This window comes from Sphaerodactylus townsendi, linkage group LG01 (assembly GCF_021028975.2).
Source record: "Sphaerodactylus townsendi isolate TG3544 linkage group LG01, MPM_Stown_v2.3, whole genome shotgun sequence".
In the NCBI taxonomy this organism is placed as follows: domain Eukaryota; kingdom Metazoa; phylum Chordata; class Lepidosauria; order Squamata; family Sphaerodactylidae; genus Sphaerodactylus; species Sphaerodactylus townsendi.
In genome coordinates, this window is record NC_059425.1 from 15814978 (window position 1) to 15838753 (window position 23776).

Below are 23776 nucleotides of genomic sequence, written 5' to 3' on the forward strand. Positions count from 1 at the left end.
TAATAGTTTATTTCAACCTCTCTCCCAGTTTTATCTGATTCTATGTTCTGGTATGGGGGGAGTGAAGGGGGAATGCACAGATGTGTAGATTGGAAATTGGGAGGCCAGCAAGATGGACAGTTTGGACTGGTGGATGGCCTCAACCAAAGGCCCGGTGGAATATCTCTGTCTTGCAGGCTCTGTGGAGCTGGTGAAGGTCCCGCACAGCCCTGGTGCCAGCTGACAGAGAGTTTCACCAGGCTGGAGTTACTAGGGCTGAAAAATCCCTGGCTCTGGTTAAGGCCAGCCTAACATCCTTGGGACCAGGGACCACCAAGAGGTTAGTGCTGGAGGGCCAACGCATCCTCCATGGCACGGGCAATATGGGAAGATGTGGTCTCTGCAGTCTGGAGATCAGTTATTCGGGTTGCTGACTTGGGAGAAGCTGTTCCACCACACATTTTACAACAGTGAGGAAATCTATGGCCCCTTCCGCACATGCATAATAATGCACGTTCAATCCACTTTCACAATTGTTTGCAAGTGGATTTTGCTCTTCCACACAGTAAAATTCAGCTACGAAGTGCATTGAAAGTGGATTGAAAGTGTATTATTATTCTGCATGTGCGGAAGGGACCTAAGGCTGCTATGCAGAGGCAGCCAATGGCAAACCACCGCTCTTCATCTCTTGCCTTGGAAACCCTACAAGGTCACCATAAGTCGGTGACAACTTTGTAGGCGCAGAGAAAGGGAAAGGGGTTTTAATTCCATCTATAAGTAAGGCTGTTTCTTCTTTCCCCCCATTAGCTTTCCTATAATGGGGAGATGGCAACCACAAAGCTGCTGACCAAAGAATTCATGCAGGCCCTAATGCTTACTGTTCTTTTACTCTGCTAACCAGATTTGTAGCAACCCTGAAGAATGCCCCTTGTCCTCAATTCCAAAGAATATGTGTGCTAAACTGTTTTTGAGGTCTCAATGTCTCTAACGATACCTTAAAGTTGCCCTTTTCTGATACAGAGTAAGGAACATAGAAAAATGTTTAGATTCTTTGTCTGGAAAATAGGGCAACAAAGAACAATACTGATAAGGTGAAGACAGGGCCTTAAGAACATAAGAACATAAGAACTAGCCTGCTGGATCAGACCAGAGTCCATCTAGGTCAGCATTCTGCTACTCGCAGTGGCCCACCAGGTGCCTTTGGGAGCTCACAGTGGCCCACTCGCAGTGGCCCACCAGGTGCCTTTGGGCCTTAGTTCACCAAACGTCAAAGGGTGAAATACTGACATCTTCCAATAAGGATTTTAGCCAGCCCCAAATGTTTTGGGGGAAGGGAGACTCTCCACCTTTCTACATGATTGATTGATGATGCGGGCATTTTGGGGCGTATTCTTTTCTGCCATTTTGATGTAACCTGTTTTTACCCTATAAAAGTAAGAACCCGCTGCCATTTTGGTGTGGCTCCTCTGATGCTGTCTTGCCCGTTGTCCGAATAAAATACTTCTTTGATTTTATTCTTTGTCGGCTTGAGCTTTTGGGGGCTTCAATTTCTTAACTCGTTACCCCGTTGTAACAACTTGACAGCACTTTCCACCACCACCATGAAAGGCTGGCGAATATCTTTCATTCACATACGGCACTCGATTGGCAAGTGGATTCATGCCAGCGCCGAATGGCCCCTGTTTCCTCCGGGATTCTTACCTTGCTTTATTTGTTGGTACCAACAATGCTTTGAAAATGTTTTTTTCCATTTGACGTTTTGTCAGTGTCACCCCTCTGTTCAGAATGGGTTGACCCAGCAATGGGGTGGAGACTCAAAGCAGCAGAAGGCTGCAAAAACTGGTGAAGTTGGAGGAAGCAAGGCTACCAGGCTAGGACCTTGCTTTAATTCTTCATAAGCTCTTAAGACCTTGTTTAAGGTAACTGCAAAGATTGTTGGGAACTAGTGGGAAGGGAGTTGTTTATTTTTGCTATATTTGTAAATGTTAGAACTTATTGTTTCAGGGCTTGCTATGTATGTAATTGATGGGAGTTCGTTTGGGGACCTTCATCATCTTGGATCCCATTCACCAAGCCTCTGAAGTCTTCATAAGCCAACCACCAGCAGGAAGAATTGGACTTGGCATTTATCAGTAGATTGTCAAGATAAGGACTTGAAATGCAACCTAGAAGGACTGTAAATTGTTAATGTTAAATGTTAATGTTAAAAGTATTATTTGTTAAGGAAGTAAACCATTTTGTTTTAAAATTTAGTTCTTTGCAACTCATTCCAAGTTCTTCCCCACAGAACCCACAGTTAGAGGTTACATCAGCAGGAATATTTCTACTCCAACGTTTTTGAGTCTCCAAAAGAGGGACCCATCGAAGAACACACCCCAAACCTTCATACATGTAAAGCTGGACAGAGATGCAGCAACCGACACCGAGAGCCAGCAGTGTAAATATAGAACAAGCCCATAAAAGGGATGAGTCAGCAAATTCAGGCAAGCGCGGACTTGCCGAGAAGATCTCGCTGATCTGTTGTGTCGCTCTAAACGCTCATCGTAATTAATTCCAGCTGCCAATTAGCATCTTTCATTCCTTTCCAACTGCTAATAAGGTACTGAGCATCCCAGTAATTTACTGACTTCATTACATCCATACAAAATAATAATTTTTTTCCCCGCTTGGACATACTGACTCAAATAGCTAGGCCAACATTATACAAAACGATTCCGAGTTTCATAATGAATTCTAATCTTTGGGTGTTGCCTGCCTCTGTGAAGTCATTCCATACAAATAAAAAAAAATTACCATCTGTAAACAATTCCTGAACTCTGTTTTGTTTAATGAAGCAAATCCATTCAGAGGCGCTGCCAAATTAATCAGTACCCCATAATAAATTAAGTGATTTACTGTGCAATCCTATGTGGAATTACTCCAATCTATACCCGCTGGCATACAAGGGCATGAACTGAGGTAACTGTGCACAGGATCATGCTGTTTAAGAAGCAATTGAAACATCCGTTCATTCCAAGGATTTCAATCCAAAATGGTCCTTTGAGATCAAGGCTATAACAGTGGCCAGGAGAAAGCAATACCCCGTTTCTCCAAAAATAAGACATCCCCTGAGAATAAGACGTAGTAGAGGTTTTGCTGAAGTACTAAATATAAAACATCCCCCGAAAGTGAGACATAGCAAAGTTTTTGTTTGGAAGCATGCCCGTCGAACAGAACACCAGAGCATGCAGCTGTGGAGCGGAAAAATAAGACGTCCCCTGAAAATAAGACATAGTGCATCTTTGGGAGCAAAAATTAATATAAGACATTGTCTTATTTTCAGAGAAACACGGTAGTAGTTTAGTTGTGCCCTCGCTTAGGTGGCCCAGACAAACTCCGTCATTTGTTTGGGTGGCTCAGCTAAAAAAACAGCCCTGCACTACAGCTAACCAGTGCTGGAGAAAAGAAAAAACATCTCCCCTGGGGCCTAAAAATTAGCAGCTTCAGCCATATGCTCTAGGCCAGTGGTGGCGAACCTATGGCACGGGTGCCAGAGGTGGCACTCAGAGCCCTCTCTGTGGGCACCCGCAAACAGAGCTGCCCCCCCTCACCCCCCACACATCTAGGCTGGTCTGGGCTGCTGGGCTCAATTATTAGCATTAAAGCTAAGACCTTGTTTTGGGGAAGCAGTGTAGGTAACTCTGTTAAGTGCTGTTAAACCCCACTGATTTTCATGCGAAGAACTAAAGCATGATCCTTTACCTGGGAGTAAGCTCGGTTGCTGGCAATTGGGCTTGTTCTGAGTAAACCCTCCCAGGGTCATGATTCACCCGTTGGAAGAGTTGCATGGTTGCTTCAAAGCAAAACTACCGACTACCACCAAGCTTATTCCCGAGTAATGCACACCTCAGAGTCAACCGTTTTTTTCTAAACTAAAACCTCAGTATTTGGGTTAAATTGCCATGTTGGCACTTTGCGATAAATAAGTGGGTTTTGGGTTGCAATTTGGGCACTCGGTCTTGAAAAGGTTCGCCATCACTGCTCTAGATAGGCCAATTGGCCATGCTGGCAGGGGCTGATGGGGATTGTAGTCCATAACATCTGGAGTGCCAAAGGTTCGCCACCACGGCTCTAGGCTGATCTTGCCCTGAGCAGGAGATTGGACTAAATGCCCTGGATGGTCCCTTCCAACTGTATAATTCTTTGAACATGCAAATGAAGCCTAGAGGGGATTCCGAAGCTGTGGTGCCACCAGGGAGAAGACCCTGTCTCAGGTGGGCGGCTCTTTCCCTTCTGGGAGGGGCGGGCATGGAATTTCAACAGAGGACTTCAATAGAGGAGTTCACACAGGACCCTTTAGATCTCCTGATCCCAGGGGTGAACCACCCAGAGGGACATACAGGGTCAAATCTCCCCTGGCTGCAGCCATTTAGTCATGTGGGGGGGTGCAGAAAATCGCCCCCCACAAGCCTCCTCCTTCCCCTGGGTCCACATGTTACATAGATTTACCCTCTTGCGAAGTGTCTCTAGCTGGGCTGATCAGCCATTTGCCCCCCCCCCCACACACTGCTTCCTTGTTCTTTCCATGCAACCTCCATTTGGGGAGGTTGCCTGCCACTCCCCCCCCCCCGCCATCTTTGGTTCAGTGTTGCTTAGTTAGACTATGTTAATTTCATATCAATTTTATGAAATTCAGAGTTAATTTTTTTTTAGAAAATAAAACCCTTCCGATCATTTTAAAATGATAGCCCCAAGAGTTAGAGAAACTGCTGCTGTGTGGGGAGGGAAGGTCGGGAGCAACAAGAAAACCTGAAGGAAGCCAAACATGTAGTGATCTCCTTCGCTTTCCCTGAGAAGGGAGAGAAAAAAGTCACTCTTTAACAGCTTTTGGAAACCACGGGGATTCTCTGATCTGAAAATGCAGTCTGTTCTGAAGAGGTGAAAACGGTCGACCTGCACTTGCATTATCAACCTAAGTTCGAGCTGTGTTCGACCTAAGTGCTCCACACAACCACTGGGATCGACGTGGTTTTGTACCAGCTTCGCCCCGTGTAACAGTCAAATTTCTGACACCAGTTGGGAACAACTACTTTTTCAGGGAACCACGCTCGAACTCAGCTCGATTCCAGTAAAGTGCGGAATCTCTGGTGCCAGGAGTCCCCCATTCAGCCAATCACAGCTGAGTGTTTCGGGCAATTGTACAGATGGCCAATCAAAAAACGCCACCTTCATCCCTCCATTCCTGTGACCGTTTTTTTTATAATGTGTGTGGGGATAGAAGGAACATGGCCGTAGAACAGTAGCCAATCGGAACGGAGCGGCGAAGAGGCACAGGATGATTCCGCCCTCCGAGCTGGGATCAAGCTGGTTGCAGTGGGGAACAACAATGGCTTCGACCTAGGTCAGTACCCTTCTCAGGGAACTGGGTCGAACCTATTTTACTCGTGTGCGGAATCGCCCAACGTGTGCTTAACTGGGAATCAAACCCAAAGGGAACGTATGCTCAACATGAAGGAGACCACAAGACCACAACTGTGGCATGAATGGCCATAGTTTTTGAGGCAAAAAAGGAACAAGTTTTTAAAAATTGTGCACGTTGGTAGCCAGTGTTATTCTTCCAGTGTATTTCTGACAAGACTCTGCTGTTTCCTCCAGCTTTCTTCCAGCATCTAACGCACTGCTATCTGGCATCAGCTCCAGGGTTTACAGGTTGCCAGCAGCAAATCTGATAACTCCCATGTTGCGTATCATAACTGAGGTTACGTGTCATTTGTAAAGAGCAGTGTAACCAATTGCCCTCAAGCTAGTTAAAACAGCATTATCGAATTCCATTCAGTAAAAGAATGCTTCCCACTTTCTATCCCTCAATTCCTTTCCTTACATCCACAGCTCCGTTCTGGGGATGTTTTCCCTTTAACCTCCAAATCTTATTGGATCAGCAATTTTTATAGATTAAAAACTCTTGCGTTGATCTGAAATGCATTGAGAGCTTTTCAGAGACAAAATATAACAGTCAGGCCCCTTCCACACGGGCCAATAAACACGGGTGTAGGATGCTAAATGGGGGGAGGGGCTTTGCACAGATCCCACCCCCAAAATAAGTCTGTCCTGTGTTACTTCTCCCAACCTGGGCTTTTTGAAAATCACCAAACAAGCCCACACCTGTTCACTGAAAAGCAAACCTAACCACACTGATCCATGCTTGTATAGCCTCACTGCTAGACTACTGTCCCATGCTCTGTGTAGGGCTGCCCTTGAAGACAGTCCCCGCACAACAATTGGTTCAAAATGCTCAGTTATTGTGAGGGACTAGTTGATAGAAATGCATCTTGTCAACTTTAGAACAACTACATTGGCTGACCATCTCTTCCGTTGTGTCCCCATGCAGCGACTATGCTCTACTTGTCTTTGGTGTCTGGAAATCTTCTAATGCAAGGTTGTGCTCACATCACCAGCTACAGCCTGTTCCTTTTCCACAGCAGTCCCCATTTTGCATGATGGGCTCCCTGAGGGGTGAAGAGGAGCTTGCAATGACCAATCAAAAACCTTGCTGGGCCAAAGACCCGCCTGGTCCCATCCACTTTCTAAAAACACTCGGGAAGTGCCAGGAATGGAGGCGGTCAGGTGCCAAGCCTCCAATAAGCACCACATTCGGGTCCCTGGCACCTGTATGGTGCTGAGGGAAAGGTGGTATGGAAATGTTTCAATAACAGAGAGGCATTTTCCGCATGGACCAAATATCCTGGGATGGGGAGCTGAAACATCCCAGTAGCGAATTACTTCTGCATGGCTTATGGCCCTAAATCGGGCCTGCCCCATGAGATTTCCCTTATCCCAGGATTTTCAAAAACCGCCAAATTGGCGGTTCTTTTGAAAACCCTCGTGCTGCTCCCGCTCCCATGCAAACACCGCAGGAAACGAACCAGTTTATTTTTCCCTCCTCGCCGCCTACTCTCCCCCCCACACACACAGCAGCAGCTAATCATAACATCAGGAAAATGGGAATATTCGTGCATGCATGGAAACGTGAGCACGGAAAATAAAAATAAACCGGGGGCTTGTGCATAATCCCAGTCTTAATGCGATAACGGGCAGCCGTGCAAAGGGAGAAACCAAGATACAAACAACCCAGTATGTATGATCCTGGATATTATGTCCGGAAAATGCCAGAGTCTGCTTGGCACCAATTTGAAAAAAAACACTCTCTGCTTCACTGAGACAGAAGCAACTTTAAAACCACACCCACTTACCTCTGAAGTAAATAAACTAGAACATTTATATCCCACCCATCTTCCGAGGAGCTCAGAGAGCCATACAAGTTTCTCCCTTCCTGGTGTCATCCTCACAACAACCCAGTGAGGTAGGTTAGGCTGAGAAGGTGTAACTAGCTTAATGTCACCCAGCAGCCTTTCCTGGTAAGGGTGGAGACTTGAATCTAGGACCTCTAGTCCCTGGTTCAACACTGAAACCAATACACCACCCAGCTCAATTTCTTGCTTCCAGAATGAGACTGGGGGAAAAATATTTCTGTCGTTTTAGTAAAACAAACAGCCTTCTCGGGGAAAAAAACCACATGCTTTAAAAACATAAAGAAAATTGAATGCATTAGAAGAGATAACTCTGTTGCAACATGCACGGGTGAATAGAAGGCAAATAGTTTATATGATCTAAAGAGAAACCAGAGTGGTTTTAGTTAAGTGGAAAAGGCTTATGTGTAGATCCGTCACTTTTTTAAAAAAGCAATTAAAAAAACATGAATGAGTGAAGGGCGTTGTTAAGATTTTCTGCTGGTTTATCAGACAACACATACAGCTCTCTGTTTTTTCAGGGATATGATCTTGCACTGGTTAAATTCTCAATGGGCAAACACTAAAGAGCTATCGAGTCTTTGCTTTCAGTGGGATCTGGCACTGTGGACCACTGTGGCCCGATCAGTTTTTGCGCTGTTTTCTTTTCAGTCACGCATGAATGAAAGGTAGCAATTGTGCTTTGCGGCAATAGAGGCAAAGCCAATGCAAAGCTGCCGGGGGTGGGGGGTGGGTGTGATATGAACATATAGTTTATAATGTTTTAAGCTATTGTATTTAATCATATAAGTTATATGAGTGTAATTCACTGGGTACCAATCACTTCAAAAACTTACTTTCGTTGAAAGAAACGAAACTCATAGAGCAGCCTGACACTAAGCTTTGATTTGGGAAAACAGGGCCCCACCAAGGAGATAAGGAATTAGCAGAAGCTCACAAACACAGAGATAAGGGTGAAGTACTATAGCAACCGAGATCTCTGAACGGGGCAAGATGACATAGAGAATACACGCACAATTGTAGAAAGCAAGGTGGGCTTTGGAGAGGAGTGGAGATTCAAATGGCAATGTGTACGTATTCCAAATCTAGCCAATGGTTAGAAGACAAGGAGGGATGTTTGTAAGAGGGTATAAATTATGTTACACAAGCAACAGCCCCTTTGAACCTCTTCCTTGTTGCTAACAGAGGAGAGTTCCCTCTTCTGCGCAGAATGGAAAACAATAAATCTCTGAACACTGAAGAAGCTGGTGGATGGTTATTTGTGTAACCGGTCAGAGCCTTTGCTCTGTGGACAGGGCCTTGCCCTGTGCCTATCAGGTGGATTCAGTCTGGCATGCTGCCCTCACTAAGCCTCCCTCAAAGCCCCTATGGAGCTTCTCCCCTGCCATCCTTTCAATCCTCCGTGTCTACTCAGTCCTGAAAAGGAAACAACATATGACATGCAGGATTGTAAATATCCGTTCTCTCTTTGCCCACGTTAACTGCCTGCGATCTGGGGAGGCGGCTTCCCTTCCTCCGATTTTCCGCCTGATAAGTAGTTTTGTGGAAACGCAGCTCTCAGGTTGTTGTTGTCTAAACCTACCCTGAACTGAAATTGCTACCTAGCCTAATCAAGGGCTACAATAATCGTTAGGAACCAGCAACCTGTTTTCCCGCCCCATCTAACAATTAAAGTTAGGGTATAGCAGACGCTTCAACCGGCCTTGTTTACTAGGAACAATCCCGATTTTCTGGTTCCTGCCGATAAACTCCCGCTCCTGTTTCTGTTCTATGAGAGGCGCTGAGCCCACAAAGGAGAGCTGCTCTGGGTAAGGGCCCTTCCCCCAAATAGAAAAACCTGTTCCACAAAACACGGCACCAGTAAGGAAAAGCCCCATATTATCTGCAATAAAACAGATTGGTTTGTGGGGAGTGCAAGTAGAAGGCTGGCTCTTTTAGAAAGCTTCAAGTCTCTTCCTGGGCTTTTAAACTTTTTTTTAAAAAGTTCCTTTTCTAATGTATTCTTGAAAGCTTTCATGGCCAGAATCAACTGACTGTTCTGGGTTTTCCAGGCTGTGTGGCTGTGGTCTGGTAGTTTTTGCTCCTGACATTTTGCCGATATCTATAGCTGGCATCTTCAGGGGCATGCGGAGAGTCTACACTGCACCATGGAGAGAAGCACATCTTACTGTCACATATCTCTGGAGCTGCCATCCATAGATGCAGGTGAAACGTTAGGGGAGAAAAAACTAGCAGACCACGGCCACACAATCTGGAAAGCCCAGAACAGCCAGTTTCTTTTCTAAGAAAGGAGATTTTGGTAAAAGGCAACACATATTAAACTAACAACGGCAGATACAAACCTAAAGTTGGGAAGGCCTGTTTAGCCAAGGCCCTGATGAGGTAACCTGAAGCCAATAATTTTTCTCTTAGAATAACCTGCTTTGCAAGGTTGTTGTGAAGGAACAGGGTTGTTGCACAGACATCCTAGAGGGGCAGGTGCACTGATGGTTAGAGTGGGTACACACACACTTTAACAACCGGGCACTGCGCCACTTGGTCTAAGTCCTGTGCTTTGGTAATCTCTGATTGGCAGCCTGCGGAACACCCCTCCATGAAAGAACAAAGTTTTGTCGAAGGCTTTCACGGCCGGATTCAACTGGTTGTGGTGGGTTTTCCAGGCTGTGTGGCCGTAGTCTGGTGGATCTTTTTCCTAACGTTTCGCCTGCATCTGTGGCTGGCATCTTCAGAGGTGTATCACAGAGGGAAGTCTGTTACACACTGTGTCTAGTTTACACATTGTTACACACTAGACACAGTGTATAACAGACTTCTCTCTGTGATACAGCTCTGAAGATGCCAGCCACAGATGCAGGCGAAACATTAGGAACAAGATCCACCAGACCACGGCCACACAGCCCGGAAAACCCACCAGAACAACAAAGCTGTCAATTGAATGGGATTCGTGCAAACGATGAAACAGTAGAAAGACACAGAAAAAAAAACTTCGTGACAAGTTAGCAGCATTTTATGCCTCAAAACTACGGCAGCATCTAGCCTGAAGCGAGTCCAGATTTCTGTCATTATGGTCCAGCACTATTTAAATGTATACCTAGAACACCTCTCCCAAAATGTATTCGGAGCATCACCTTCTTCATCACCTTCCTTAAAACTCACCTTTTCTACTACAGCAAAGCCCTTGAGTGTAAAATCTCAATCCTTCATCTCTGCAGCTACAGCTGAACTTAAGAAAATGTGTCTGTATTTGCTTCTGTGTAATCCCCCCCCCCCCCCCCCCGGTTCATTCCAATCTTCCCTTCTTCTGCCCCCCTCTCTTCCCCCCCCCCCCCACATCCATCAGTGTTTAGATATTTTAGGCATTATCTTTCTATCCATCTTTTCCACAGTACAGCCCATTAGGCAAAAAAAGTATATTTCTAAAACAGATCTGATGTACGCCATTATATCCCGCCCCCTGAGCCCTTTGGGGGTAGGACGGGATATAAAAATAAAAATAAATGAATGAATGAACAAACATATTTGTCGTGAAGTAAGAAATAAAAAGAAAACAAACAAACAAAAGAAAAAGAAAACAACAAAAGAAAAAAAAATCCAGTTACAACTTGAAGAATCTATTCCAGCAATTCAAGATTGAGATTGGAATCTCCTTGGGTGCGGGGGACTCTGTTCACTGGCAAAGACCTCGGAAAAACCAACTGCTGGTCGAATGTTGTAGAAGGACAGAATTCGAATCCAGAAATAAAACCTCATCTTCCCAGGCAAAGGAGCCATACCTGAAATGATACACAGGAGTAGGAACCGAAGGATCCTTTTGTGGGTCATGACCGGCAGGTGGATGTCACTGTAAAGATGGAGAGAGATTGCAGCCGGGATCCCACGCAGGCTGCCGTCTGCCAGAGGCACTGAGGAGCTCTGGAGAGGCTCTCCTGTTTTGATCTCTCAAGCATGCTCGGTCTCCCGGCAAAGATTCCTTTCGGTTGACTGAGGGAGGTGACTGAGCACCTCCGAGCTGCAAAACGAGCTACTGGCCAATTCCAGTTTCCTTTGAACTGGGTGCATTCTGTCCCATGAGGTCATACTTTCATCACGGCTGGTTCCCCAGAGCATGCAAGAATGCTGAGTGCCATGCCAGGATCCAGACAGCGGCTCCGGGCATAGCCTCAGGCCTGAGGATAAGCCCGGCAGGACATTTTGCAGACAATGCTGGCCTCATGTCCAGTCAGAGCATCGGTCTGAACGCTGGCCAGTTATGCATGCAGTGCTGATCATGCCGCTCTTTGCTTCACAGTGGGGTTTTCCCGCATTTTCTGCTCACGCTGCAAAGCGGAGCCGCCATTTTGTCGTTTCCTCAGTCTCCATTTGGGGAGGCTGCCTGCCATTTTTTAAAAAAAATACCAGGGTTTTATGTGGTCTATCGCTCCTGTGGTAGACCTACGGCATCAAAATATATTTTCTTAAAGCCCCTCTAATCCTTTTGGGCTGAGGAGTGGACGGAACTGCTGCTATGTGTGCAGGGGTAGGCAGGGAGAAATAGGGAACCCCCCCCCCCAAAAAAAACTGGACATACATTGCTCTCCTTCACTTTCCTGCGAAGGGAGATAAAAAGTCATGCTTTCACAGGTTTAGAAAGCCACAAGGAGAGTCTGATGTGGGAGCGTTGTGAGTTCCGGAGAGGGGGAAACATGTGCGTAACCGAGAACCAAACCTGAAGGGAATGTACGTTCAGTGCAAAGGAGGCCACAAGGGCATAAATGGGCATTGTCTATTTGTCACAGGTGGCCATTCTGCAGGGTCTCAACAAAACACGTTTCCTCCCACAACTTTGTGACCCACAGTCCATTAATTGAAAGCTGTGGGAACGAAGGATACCAATCGTCCAGGAGAAAAATATCATGTCCCTTCAGCAGAGATTTATAGAGAGGCAGAAGGGTGTAGTGGTTGGAATGTCCTGTCAGGATCTGGGCAAACTGGATTCAATTCCCCACTCTGTCATGGAAGCTTGCTGGGCGACCTTGGGCCAGTCACATGCTCTCAGCCTAGCCTACCTCGTGGGGTTGTTGTGGAGATAAAATGGAGGATAAGATGATTATGTAAACCACCATGGGTCCCTGCTGAGGAGAAAGGATGGGGTCATAAATGAAATGAGGAAACAAATAAAAATAGATAAAATGTGTGGGGAAGGGCAGCTGACGTTTGTCATGGCATGAAGTTAAATAACTTCACTTAATAATTCTCAGTTGTGGGATCGAAACTTTGGAGCTCCTTCCCCAGGAAGGTTCATCTCTCTCCCTCTATCAGTGCCTTCCTCCAGTAAGTGAAGGCTTTTTTTGGTTTCATCGGGGATGCCCCCAATAATGGTGGTTGGCCCGCCCTCTCCAGTGTCGTTTCTGTGTTTTTACTTGAAGAAGGAGAAGAATTGGTTATTATGCCCCACATTTCCCTCCCTTTTAGGAGGCTCAAAGCAGCTTTCAATTGCCTTCCCTTTCCGTCCCCTTCTCACAACATAAACCGTGTGAGGTAAGTGGGGCTGAGAGAGTTCTGAGAGAACTGTGACCAGAAAGAAGAAGAGAAGAAGAGTTTGGATTTATATCCCCCTTTCTCTCCTGCAGGAGACTCAAAGGGGCTTACAATCTCCTTGCCCTTCCCCCCTCACAACAAACACCCTGTGAAGTAAGTGGGGCTGAGAGAGCTCCGAAGAGCTGTGACTAGCCAAAGGTCACCCAGCTGGCATGTGTGGAAGTGCACAGGCTAAACTGAATTCCCCAGATAAGCCTCCACAGCTCAGGCGGCAGAGCTGGGAATCAAACCCAGTTCCTCCAGATTAGATACACGAGCTCTTAACCTCCTACGCCACTGCTGGATTTGGATTTATTTGGATTTATACCCTGTTTAAGAGTTTGGATTTATACCCTGCTTTTCTCAACTATAAGGAATCTCAAAGCAGCTTACAACCCTTCCTCTCCCCACCACAGACACCTTGTGAGGTAGGTGCGGCTGAGAGAGTTCTGAGAGAACTGTGACTGGCCCACACAGCAGGCTTCATGCAAAGGAGTGGTGAATCGAACCCAGCTCTCCAGGTTAGAGTCCGCTACTCTTATCCACTAATTTTAGCTATGTTTTGTTCAGATATATATATTTTTACATTTGCCATCTTGTGGACCCTTTTTATGTAAACAATTTTAATTATTTTTACACCTGAAAATTGCAGAATGGGGGAAAAAAGCAAAGCAATCGCAACAATATATAACAATCACGACAAATTCATAACAATACGTTTATCAAAATAAACTTATCTCGAAGTATAAAACGGCTGCTCTCAAAGTGATTAATAATGAGAAAGCGGTTAATCATTCTTATTGACTTTATGTGACATTCTGCAACGGACAGTTTTGTCTTAAAGCCACACAACGATAAGTAAAAAGTAACTGTCAATAATGCAATTAATCAGTCATTTAGTTATGCAAGTATTACTTACGTTATTCTATCTACAAGTTATTAGGCACTTGTAACAATAACAGGCCTTCAATTACATATTCAAATTAAAGTATATCACCAAGCTGTAAGAGCTTTTATCTAATCTAAATTGATCAAGTATTACATCTACTTATCTTTCGATTACAGCTCACTCCGGAGCCCTGAGGCAGCCTGGGACGGAGCCGCTGCGGTACCACCCTGCTGACTCCGGAGGGCTTTTCGGCAGCGTATCCCCGCTGCTGGAAAGCCGACCTTTGGGCTCAGTGGCTAAGTCCAAGCCCCAGGTGCATATATTGGCCAAGCGACAAAGCTGGCATGGAAGCCGTCTAATGCCAACACCATCTAGAACCATACTTCTGGAATGCCCCTACAGAGCTGGCCGGGGTACAGAGGTCTGGCCACTGAGGAGGGGTGTGGTGGCCACCTGCCAGTGGATTTGCCCCTCTGTCGGGGTATGTACCCCAGGACGGCAAATCCACCAACATAGGGCCCCACCACCTTCACAACTCCCTTCTGTGTCCCCCCCCCCTCCCAGGTTCAGCCATTCGTCTATTCATGCATACATGCAAAAAATATTCAATAATAATAGTATAGATAATATCATCCTAAGAAGTGCGGCGTTAAGGCATATAATCAGTTAATTGCATTAATAAATCGTTTCAACGCAACATATTATCCGAACGATGTTGCATAACAATTAAAATATAGCTCCCATTTCTCACTGAACTCCTGTTTTAGTCTTCCGCTTACGAGGCTAGTCAGCTTGACCATGTTGGTATATTCTCTCATTTTGTCTTCTTGGTCTGGAAGCCCTTCCATTTTCCAATGGGCTGCAGTTGCAATGGCATATCTTGGGGGGGGGGGGGTACATTTGACCCAGGCACTATTTGCCTCTACGTGATGTGCCCAGCACATTTTGGGCATCTGCCCCTTCCCCCCCCCCCCCCAGAAGGCCCTCGTGTTGGGCGGGCCAGTGTGGGACTCAGCAGCTAGGTGAGGGATGGGGGCACACATAGACCTATCTTGTGCGCTGCTGACTTCCTCCCAGCGCCACCTGCTTGGCGCCCACCCACCTGTGGCATCGCCACCAGCAGCTGCCTGTCCTCTGCTCAACGTGCTGGCGCAGTGCAGGCGATCAGCGGTAGGGCCAGGTGGCAGGTGTATCAGGAGTGAAGCAAGGAGGTGGGGCCACTGCTGCTAGTATAAAGCACCCTTGGCTTGAAGGCAGAAGCAGCGGCGCCCCCAGTCGACCCCTTTGGAACAAAGTTGGTAAATTAACTTCTCTCTCTCTCTGGGACAGCGGGGTCAGGGGGGCACAGCCCGGGGGCCCACAGTCCAGGGGAGTGCAATTTTAGTTGTCGCCTTGGGTGCCATTTTAAGTAGGTACACTCCTGTGAAGTTGAGATGCAGTTTGCTTTCCTGCCAAGATTTCATTCCCCTTCTTTGTTTACCAGTGGCGTAGGAGGTTAAGAGCTCATGTAATTTAATCTGGAGGAACCGGGTTTGATTCCCCGCTCTGCTGCTTGAGCTGTGGAGGCTTATCTGGGGAATTCAGATTCGCCTGTGCACTCCCACACACGCCAGCTGGGTGACCTTGGGCTAGTCACAGCTTCTCAGAGCTCTCTCAGCCCCACCCACCTCACAGAGTGTTTGTTGTGAGGGGGGGAAGGGCAAGGAGATTGTCAGCCCCTTTGAGTCTCCTGCAGGAGAGAAAGGGGGGATATAAATCCAAACTCTTCTTCTTCTCTTCTTATCTTGTCATTATTTCTTTCGTTAGCAATACTATGGTAACCTTCAATTGGAGATATTAAAGGTGAAGTTGGTAAACTTAACCTTTTTTTACGTTTTTGTCCAAATTCCTAAGAGTAATTCTTGTTACCTGTGTCTCTCATCCATAACAGCTTTTATGGCCATAAATACTTATGTATACCTACATTCAGGCCTGGTGTTTCTACCATCTTGTGGACTCCAACTGGCTGGAAAGGTGTCATGAAAATAGTTTAAATAAATACATACTTGCAGATCAAACCGAGGTGCTAATTTAAAGTTGCCGACTCCGGGGGGAACTGAGTGTAGCTGTAGGACCTCTTTTGGCCATCAAGTCACATGTGTCTTACGCAGAGACGGAGTGCTCATGGGGACATGTGGGGTTACATGTCCCTGGGCGCACGCCAGCAGGTCACGTGGGGGCAGAGAATCACCCGACACACCCCTCTCCTCAGCCCTTCCCCTCCAGGCTGCTCCTTCAGCTAGCAGAGCGTCCGCTGGCCGAAGGAGCAAGTAACTGTACGAATCCACTGTGGATCGGTAACTTTGCAAGCGGTTAAAGGACTTTGCAGAAGGTTTGCATGAGGTTAAAGGACTGAAAGAACTTCTAAAGAACTTTCACCTGTCAATTAAATTCAAGCAGATGTGCATGTTGACAAAGAGTTAACTGTGTGGTGGGTGGGAGCAAATTTAAAAGCAATAGGAGCAGTTTGTTGGTAAGAGGTAATGGGAAGTAGTAATCTTTTCTTGTATAAACTACAACCAAAATAGCCACAGTAACTTAGGTGAGCACACCTTTGAAGAGTCAATTTGATTGGAATTGACTTCTGCCCATTAACTAAGGAAAGCGCCTGGCCTAAGTATCCTTTCTTGGAAGTATAACCCATAGCAGCAAGCAGGGCTTCGTTACTTCCGAGTAAGCATGGCTAGGAAAAGGATTCCAACCAATGGCGTAGGAGGTTAAGAGCTCGTGTATCTAATCTGGAGGAAACAGGTTTGATTCCCAGCTCTGCCGCCTGAGCTGTGGAGGCTTATCTGGGGAATTCAGATTAGCCTGTGCACCCCCACACACGCCAGCTGGGTGACCTTGGGCTAGTCACAGCTTCTCGGAGCTCTCTCAGCCCCACCTACCTCGCAGGGTGTTTGTTGTGACGGGGGGAAGGGCAAGGAGATTGTAAGCCCCTTTGAGTCTCCTGCAGGAGAGAAAGGGGGGGATATAAATCCAAACTCTTCTTCTTCTTCTTCTTCTTCTTCCTTCTTTCTTCTTCTTCAGCTGCTTCTTCCTTCTTCTTCTTCTTCTCTCCTCTTCTTCTTTCTTCTCCTCCTCCTCCTCTTCTTCTTCTTCTTCTTCTTCTTCTTCTTCTTCTTCTTCTTCTTCTTCTTCTTCTTCTTCTTCTTCTTCTTCTTCTTCTATGTGTCCCTCACAAGTAAGAAAAAATTCACCATATCTAGAAATCTATTGCTGTCTACTGAAATGTGAGTTATTCTCCGCGGTGTGATAAAGCTCCTTCTGGTTTGCACCATTTGGAGCTGCATGGGGAAGGTTGGAACTTTATGCACTTAGGGGTTTCGGCGTAGCTGGGTGCTTCACAGAGGGGTCTCCCCACGTTTCCTGTTTACAATGTGGAGCGGCCTCACTGCTTCCCACAAGCCCAGCCGCCATTTTGTCCACCCCCTGAGGAGAATGTTTCCGAGTTCAGGTGGTTGTCTGGCACCTGTTTCGTAATTAAAAACAAAAAACCAAAACCCAGCCAACCCTTCAATCTATGGCTCCTGGGATCGATAAAAAGTGCCTTCATTAAAACAAACATTAAAAGGAGCCCTATCAATCCCCCAGAAAGGCCAGTGGGACTGTTCCTGCGTGGGCAGGGGAAGACAGGGAGCGAAGCAAAGCACATACCACTCTGTAGCGCTTTCCCTGCGCAGGCAGGGGGAAAAGCCACACTTTGCCAACTCTTGGAAACCGTGGGGCTTCTCTGATCTGCTGTGGGGTGAGTTCTGATGATGGAAGAACACATGCGCAATTGAGAATCTGACCCAAAGGGTAATGTACGTTGGACCCAAAGAGATCAAACGTGAACAAAAGGTAGTTGTCGTGATGAAAAGCTCCTTCAAACAGACAAGCAAACATCATTCCCTGCACACAGCGATCCAGCACCTCAAGGAGAAGACTAGGCAACCTCTTGTCTTCTATATACATGTAATGTGTTTGTATGGGACAGTAGATCTCCTTGTGGCCTGAATTCGAAAAGGTTGACTGCCTCAGCAAAAACCAGGCTTGCGGAAGTATCTATATGGAAAGTTCATACCGCATGAATCCACTTGATGGAATGCTTTCATCGGTTTTTAGCTCATGCTTCAGTTCATCTCTTATTATCGTAAGTTTCCACCCCACTGGAATTTGTCCTATATTTATTTTCAAAATCCCTGCATTCAGAAAAGAAGTGTGTCAGAGAGAAAGCTAGGCAGCAGCCTATTTCCTTGCTAGGCTGGTTTTCTGCATGTAAAGAATCTGAGTGCTGATGTATACAGAAAAAAAAACTTTGCAAAGAGAAAACCACCCTGTCGGGAAAGCATTCTTGCCTAGCCCTGTCTCTGACCTGCTGCTTTTCTGAATGCAAGGAATTATTGTATGGCACAGCATTCAGTCATGCAAGACCTTATCTTCACTATGAGGTGCTTATGCTCAGATATAGGTTGGTCACCTCCGGGGAAACAGACCTTAGCCTCCAAATACAGGGGGAAATGGTTTTAAGAACAAATTCCCCCTCTCCCCTTAGCAGGATATTTTTCCTCAAATTGTTAGCACTGGGCTGCTCCCCACTGCACGAAATGGACCTCAGTTGCAGGGGCATAACATTCATTGGGCATGTGAGCGATCCATTTTTATTTTTTGTTGTTTTTTCATATTTTGACCTGCAGGGGGGCGCATTTTTGGACGTATCAGCACCAAAATTGCAGGGTATCATCAGGAGACCGTCCTGATGATAGCCCCCAAGTTTGGTGCAGTTTGGGTCAGGGGGGTCAAAGTTACGGACCCTCAAAGGGGGTGCCCCAACCTCCATTCTTTCCAATAAGAGCTAAGGAGATGGGGCTGCCCCTTTGAGAGCCCATAACTTTGCCCCCCCCCCCGAACCAAACTGCATCAAACTTTGGGGGTAGCATCAGGACAGTCTCCTGATGATATGCTGAAATTGTGGTGCCGATATGTCTAAAAATGCACCCCCTGCAGGCACCAATGACCTGGTGCAAAAAAAAAAATTTTGGTCATGGTGGGGTGGCCGCCTATGGGGGGGGGCATCCAACTCAGGTTTTGCCCAGGGCTCCAGTTTGCCTCGTTACACCCCTGCTCAGTTGTATGCAGCATCCTGAGTCATCCCAAGGAAGGAATGGACCTGCATGCTGCAATAAACAGAACCCCATGCTCAGCACCTAGACAGCTAGCATCTCAGGGGTGGGCATTCTAGTTGAGACTGCTCCCGATCATGATAACTTTCTGCATGCGGGGAATTTTTTATTTTTGTACAAAGGAATGTTCAGGTGTATGAGACCCCACCTGCAGCCTGAAGCACTCCATCCCAAGCAGGCTAACCTCCTCAGTGAAGACTAGATCCTTACGTTTGAACACTCTTCTGTTTAGACTCCAGTTGGAAATACACACACTTCTTCTTTCCACTGAAGATTGTCTGGCTGTCTTCGACCAGGGCCAGAGCCTTTTTCATCATGGCCCCGGCCTGGTGGAACACTCTGTCAAGCGAGACCTAGGCAATACGGGACCTATTACAATTGTGCAGGTCCTGCAAGATTAAGCTGTTCCACCAGGCCTATGGTTAAGGAGAGCAACAGCAATCTGCCCCCCCCCTTCCTCCCTCTCCTTTTTCCTCCCCCCTCCTTTTTCCTCCCCCCTCCCATTTCCCTGCTGTTTATATTTTCCCCCTCTCTATTCTTCCTTCCCTTTCTGCATGAATGAGTAAGCAGTGGCGTAGGAGGTTAAGAGCTCGTGTATCTAATCTGGAGGAACCGGGTTTGATTCCCAGCTCTGCCGCCTGAGCTGTGGAGGCTTATCTGGGGAATTCAGATTAGCCTGTGCACTCCCACACACGCCAGCTGGGTGACCTTGGGCTAGTCACAGCTTCTCGGAGCTCTCTCAGCCCCACCTACCTCGCAGGGTGTTTGTTGTGAGGGGGGAAGGGCAAGGAGATTGTAAGCCCCTTTGAGTCTCCTGCAGGAGAGAAAGGGGGATATAAATCCAAACTCCTCCTCCTCCTCCTCCTCTTCTTCTTCTTCTTCTTAATAGATCTGGAGGTTGGGATGGTATTTATTTATTTATTTATTTATTTATTTATTTATTTATTTATTTATTTATATGTCAGATTTAATATACCACCTCATCCCCAAAGGGCTCTGGGCGGTGTACAACCATTAGAAACGTTTTATCTCCCAGAGGGAATATATGATGCCGAAGATTCGATCCGATTGTGTTACTGTTTTAATGTTGTTTGACAATAACGCACCCTGAGCCCGTTGGAGGAGGGTGGCCTAACAACCCAACCAATCCATCAAAATCAATCAATTACCTGAGCTCTGGTTACAGGTAGCCAGCCTTTCAGGGGGTGTGACGAATCTCATGAAGGAAGCAAGTACCTCCCCTCCCAAATCAGGAAGAGAACTTGCCTGAGACTTCTAATTAGTTTTACTCCCTGCAGCTAATTGGCGATGACTCTTCTGCAGACTTGCGGTATGGTTTGGTACGCAGGGCAGGGCACGTGGCTCAGGCGTTAGACATTTCGAGTGATATCCCGCATTTCACAAAACCGCTGACCTGCAAGCAGGCCGAGCCCATCGCTACTGAAACTCTCATCCTCCTGGCTTGCGAAAGTCCTCTTTGCAAAGGACAGAAACCTCTTGCATTTATATGGAGCATCGGGATGTGCAGTGCGCTTCACAAAGCAGTCTGGACAACAGCCCTGGCGGGTGGACCAGCACCAAGCACCGTCAGGGCGGGGTTATGGTTCAGTAGCACAGCATCTACTTGACATGTAGGAGAAGAGTTTGGATTTATACCCCACCTTTCTCTCCTGTAAGGAGACTCAAGGTGGCTTATACGCCCCTTCCCCTTACTCTCCCCACAAAAACAACTTGTGAGCTAGGTGGGGCTAAGAGAGAGTTCTGAGGTAACTGTGACTAGCCCAAGGTCACCCAGCAGGAATGCAGGAGTGCAGAAACACATCTGGTTCACCAGATAAGCCTCTGCCACTCAGGTGGAGGAGTGGGGAATCAAACCCGGTTCTCCTGATTAGAATCCACCTGCTCTTAACCACTACACCAGAAGCTCCCAGGGTCATAGAACAGTAATAGAACAGCTAGATTCAATAGAATCTGTAATAGAACAGCTAGATTCAAACCCAGTAGCACCTTAGAGACTCACAAGGTTTTCAGGGTTCGAGCTTTCAAGAGTCACAGCTTCCTTCTTCCGTCTTCGCAGCTTGTGGCATAGGAGGTTAAGAGCTCGGGTATCTAATCTGGAGGAACCGGGTTTGATTCCCCGCTCTGCCGCCTTAGCTGTGGAGGCTTATCTGGGGAATTCAGATTAGCCTGTGCACTCCCACACGCCAGCTGGGTAACTTTGGGCTAGTCACAGTTTCTCGGAGCTCTCTCAGCCCCACCTACCTCACAGGGTGTTTGTTGTGAGGGGGGAAGGGCAAGGAGATTGTAAGCCCCTTTGAGTCTCCTACAGGAGAGAAAGGGGGGATATAAATCCAAACTCCTCCTCCTCCTCTTCCTCCTCCTCCTCTTCTTCTTCTTCTTCTTCTTCTTGTATCTGACAAAGAGATCAGTGTCTCTCAAAAGCACACACCCTGAACACATTGTTGGTCTACAAGGTGTCCATGGACTTCAATCTAGATCTCCAGCTAAAAAGACCAGGCAGTAGCTGATGCAACAGACCTCCGCCTGAAATCTTGGAGCACTCCTGGTTATACGAGCAGAAAAGACTGGTCCTGATAGATCAGTGGTCTGATTCAGTATTAGTGTCAGGAGGTACCTTCTCCTGCCATCAAAGGGTCCAGGGCCGGGGGTGAAGATTCACACCTGGGCAGGGGGGAGCAACTGCCTGCACCCTCTGATATGTTAATGGGTCTTTTCCTTTCTTCTCTCCATCCTTTGATGCTTGCAACTGCAGCTAACTAGGATCAACCCTGGTGCCTTCCCAGCAAGAAGGGGGTGGGGCAGGTGGCTGAGAACTATCGCTGTGCTGGCAGTGGTGGGATCCAAAAATTTTAGTAACAGGTTCCCATGGTGGTGGGATTCAAACTGTGGTGTAGCGCCAATGGGGCTGGGCGGGGCACAACAGGGGCATGGCCGGGCATTCCTGGGGCGGGGCATTCCTGGGCGGGGCTGTGGCAAGGACGCAGCCGCTGCGCCGGTCCTTAGGTAGGAAACGAATGTACGCAGACGCAGGCTGCCACATACGCCGGTGCACCTCCTGCTAGACTGCTTCAAGTTCTACACGCTACTGCTGAGAGGAGGGGCGTAACGAAGGCAAAAATCACGTGGCAAAATCACCAATTAGCAACCCCCTCTCGGCACACACAAATAATTAGTAACCTACTCTCGGGAACCTGTGAGAACCTGCGTGAGACGCTCAACTCCCAAACATCTTTCTTTCCATTATGTTGGTCTCACATTCCATGGGAATCTGGGATGGGGGGATTTATGGCGGGAACTCTGAGGGGGAAAGGGCAACTGTATTTTCATAGCCTGGCAGAACTGGCTTTCTGAAAGCCAGGGACTTGCCGAGATCAATGAAGATTTCTGATTCAACATCAAGAGTCTGCTTATTGTCTTCAGTCTCAAGATCTGACAATCAGGCATGTGTTTATGTGTGTTCTTTCCAATATTTCCAGGGTGAAAATAGAGACTTGCCTCTAACGCCTCTGTTTCCATAGCTTGTGAACCTGCATTAGGCTGAGCCCAGACCATTGGACAGAACTGTCTGCTTGGCTTGGAGATGCTGGGGATTGAGGACAAAAACCTCTGCATAGGGGTGAGCACCGATAATTTTTATTGATTAATTTCAGGTTTGAATTTTAAAAATCCGGAAATTTTCAGTAAAGCCAAATAAAGCTGATACCTTTTGGAGCCAGTGTGGTGAAGTGGTTAAGAGCAGGTGCACTCTAATCTGGGGAACCGGATTTGATTCCCTGCTCTGCCACTTGAGCTGTGGAGGCTTATCTGGTGAACTGGATTAGCTTGTGCACTCCAACACAGCTGGGTGACCTTGGGCAAGTCACAGTTCTTCGGAGCTCTCTCAGCCCCACCTACCTCACAGGGTGTTTGTTGTTGTGGGGGAAGGGAAAGGAGATTGTAAGCACCTTTGAGTCTCCTTACAGGAGATAAAGGGGAGCTATAAATCCAAACTCCTCCTCCTCCTCCTCCTCCTCCTCCTCCTCCTCCTCCTCTTCTTCTTCTTCTTCTTCTGCACAGCATTCATTTCTCTCCCAACCTCCCATCCATCCATCACTCTTTTCCAAGCCTCAGTAGACTTGGGAAGTGGTGGCAGTGAGGAGACCATTTAATTCTTTCCCCGCCCCCACCTCCACACACTCAGCTCTGAAAGCCGATAAAGCTGAATCATGTTCAGCTTTATTGGCTCCCGGGATATTCAGCTCTGCAAAATAGCCTTGGATTTCCCCCCCCCCTGTAAATAAAATACCCGAAAGAAGCTGATAATTTTTGAAGGCCCTTTTCCAGGTGATTTGGGTTTTTTTAAATCACCCCCCTTTGTGTTCAATGCAGATGCTCTGCCACTGAACCCCTACCTGATAAAGCTCATTGCCTCTACCCATCAATGGTTTTATTATTGTTGTTGTTGTTGTTGTTAATTAATTGATTGATTGATTGATTGATTGATTTGGATTTCATAGACTGCCTCATCCCCGAAAGGCTCTTCTTGTCTAAAGCTCTACCCCACCTGCTGCATACATTCACCTTGCAACTGTCTCTCCTCTGCTGGTTTAAAAGCAGGGCGGGTATTTTGTTCTTTTTGGTTTGAAGATATGCTTGGAAAAGTCATAATTTGTCCTTCAGTCTGTTTGCAACGTTGCAAAAGATAAGCAGCTACAGGGGATGGAAAATGCCATGCGTGCGTTAGTTTTTGCAAGGACAAAATGCATCCTTCAACAATACATCAGACAGTTAAGAGTTTATTGTTTGGAAAAGAGGCCATCTGCTTCCTTGGGGGCATTCTGGGAAGGAGCAGCTATGGCGGT

At 46.9% G+C, this 23776-nt stretch overlaps 1 protein-coding gene across 1 annotated transcript in view; it reads right to left on the bottom strand.

Annotated features, from left to right (window-relative positions):
* The window catches only part of LOC125436769 (V-set and immunoglobulin domain-containing protein 8-like), a 32977-nt gene extending 13749 nt beyond the window's left edge, over positions 1-19228 (bottom strand). The window contains exons 1-3 of the mRNA XM_048504047.1: positions 19125-19228; positions 14951-15030; positions 11039-11155 (exon numbers count right to left, since the gene is read on the bottom strand). Of these exons, the coding sequence (XP_048360004.1) occupies positions 11039-11155; positions 14951-15030; positions 19125-19228 (301 nt within the window). The remainder of the gene's footprint in view (positions 1-11038; positions 11156-14950; positions 15031-19124) is intronic.
* Positions 19229-23776: the final 4548 nt, after the last annotated feature.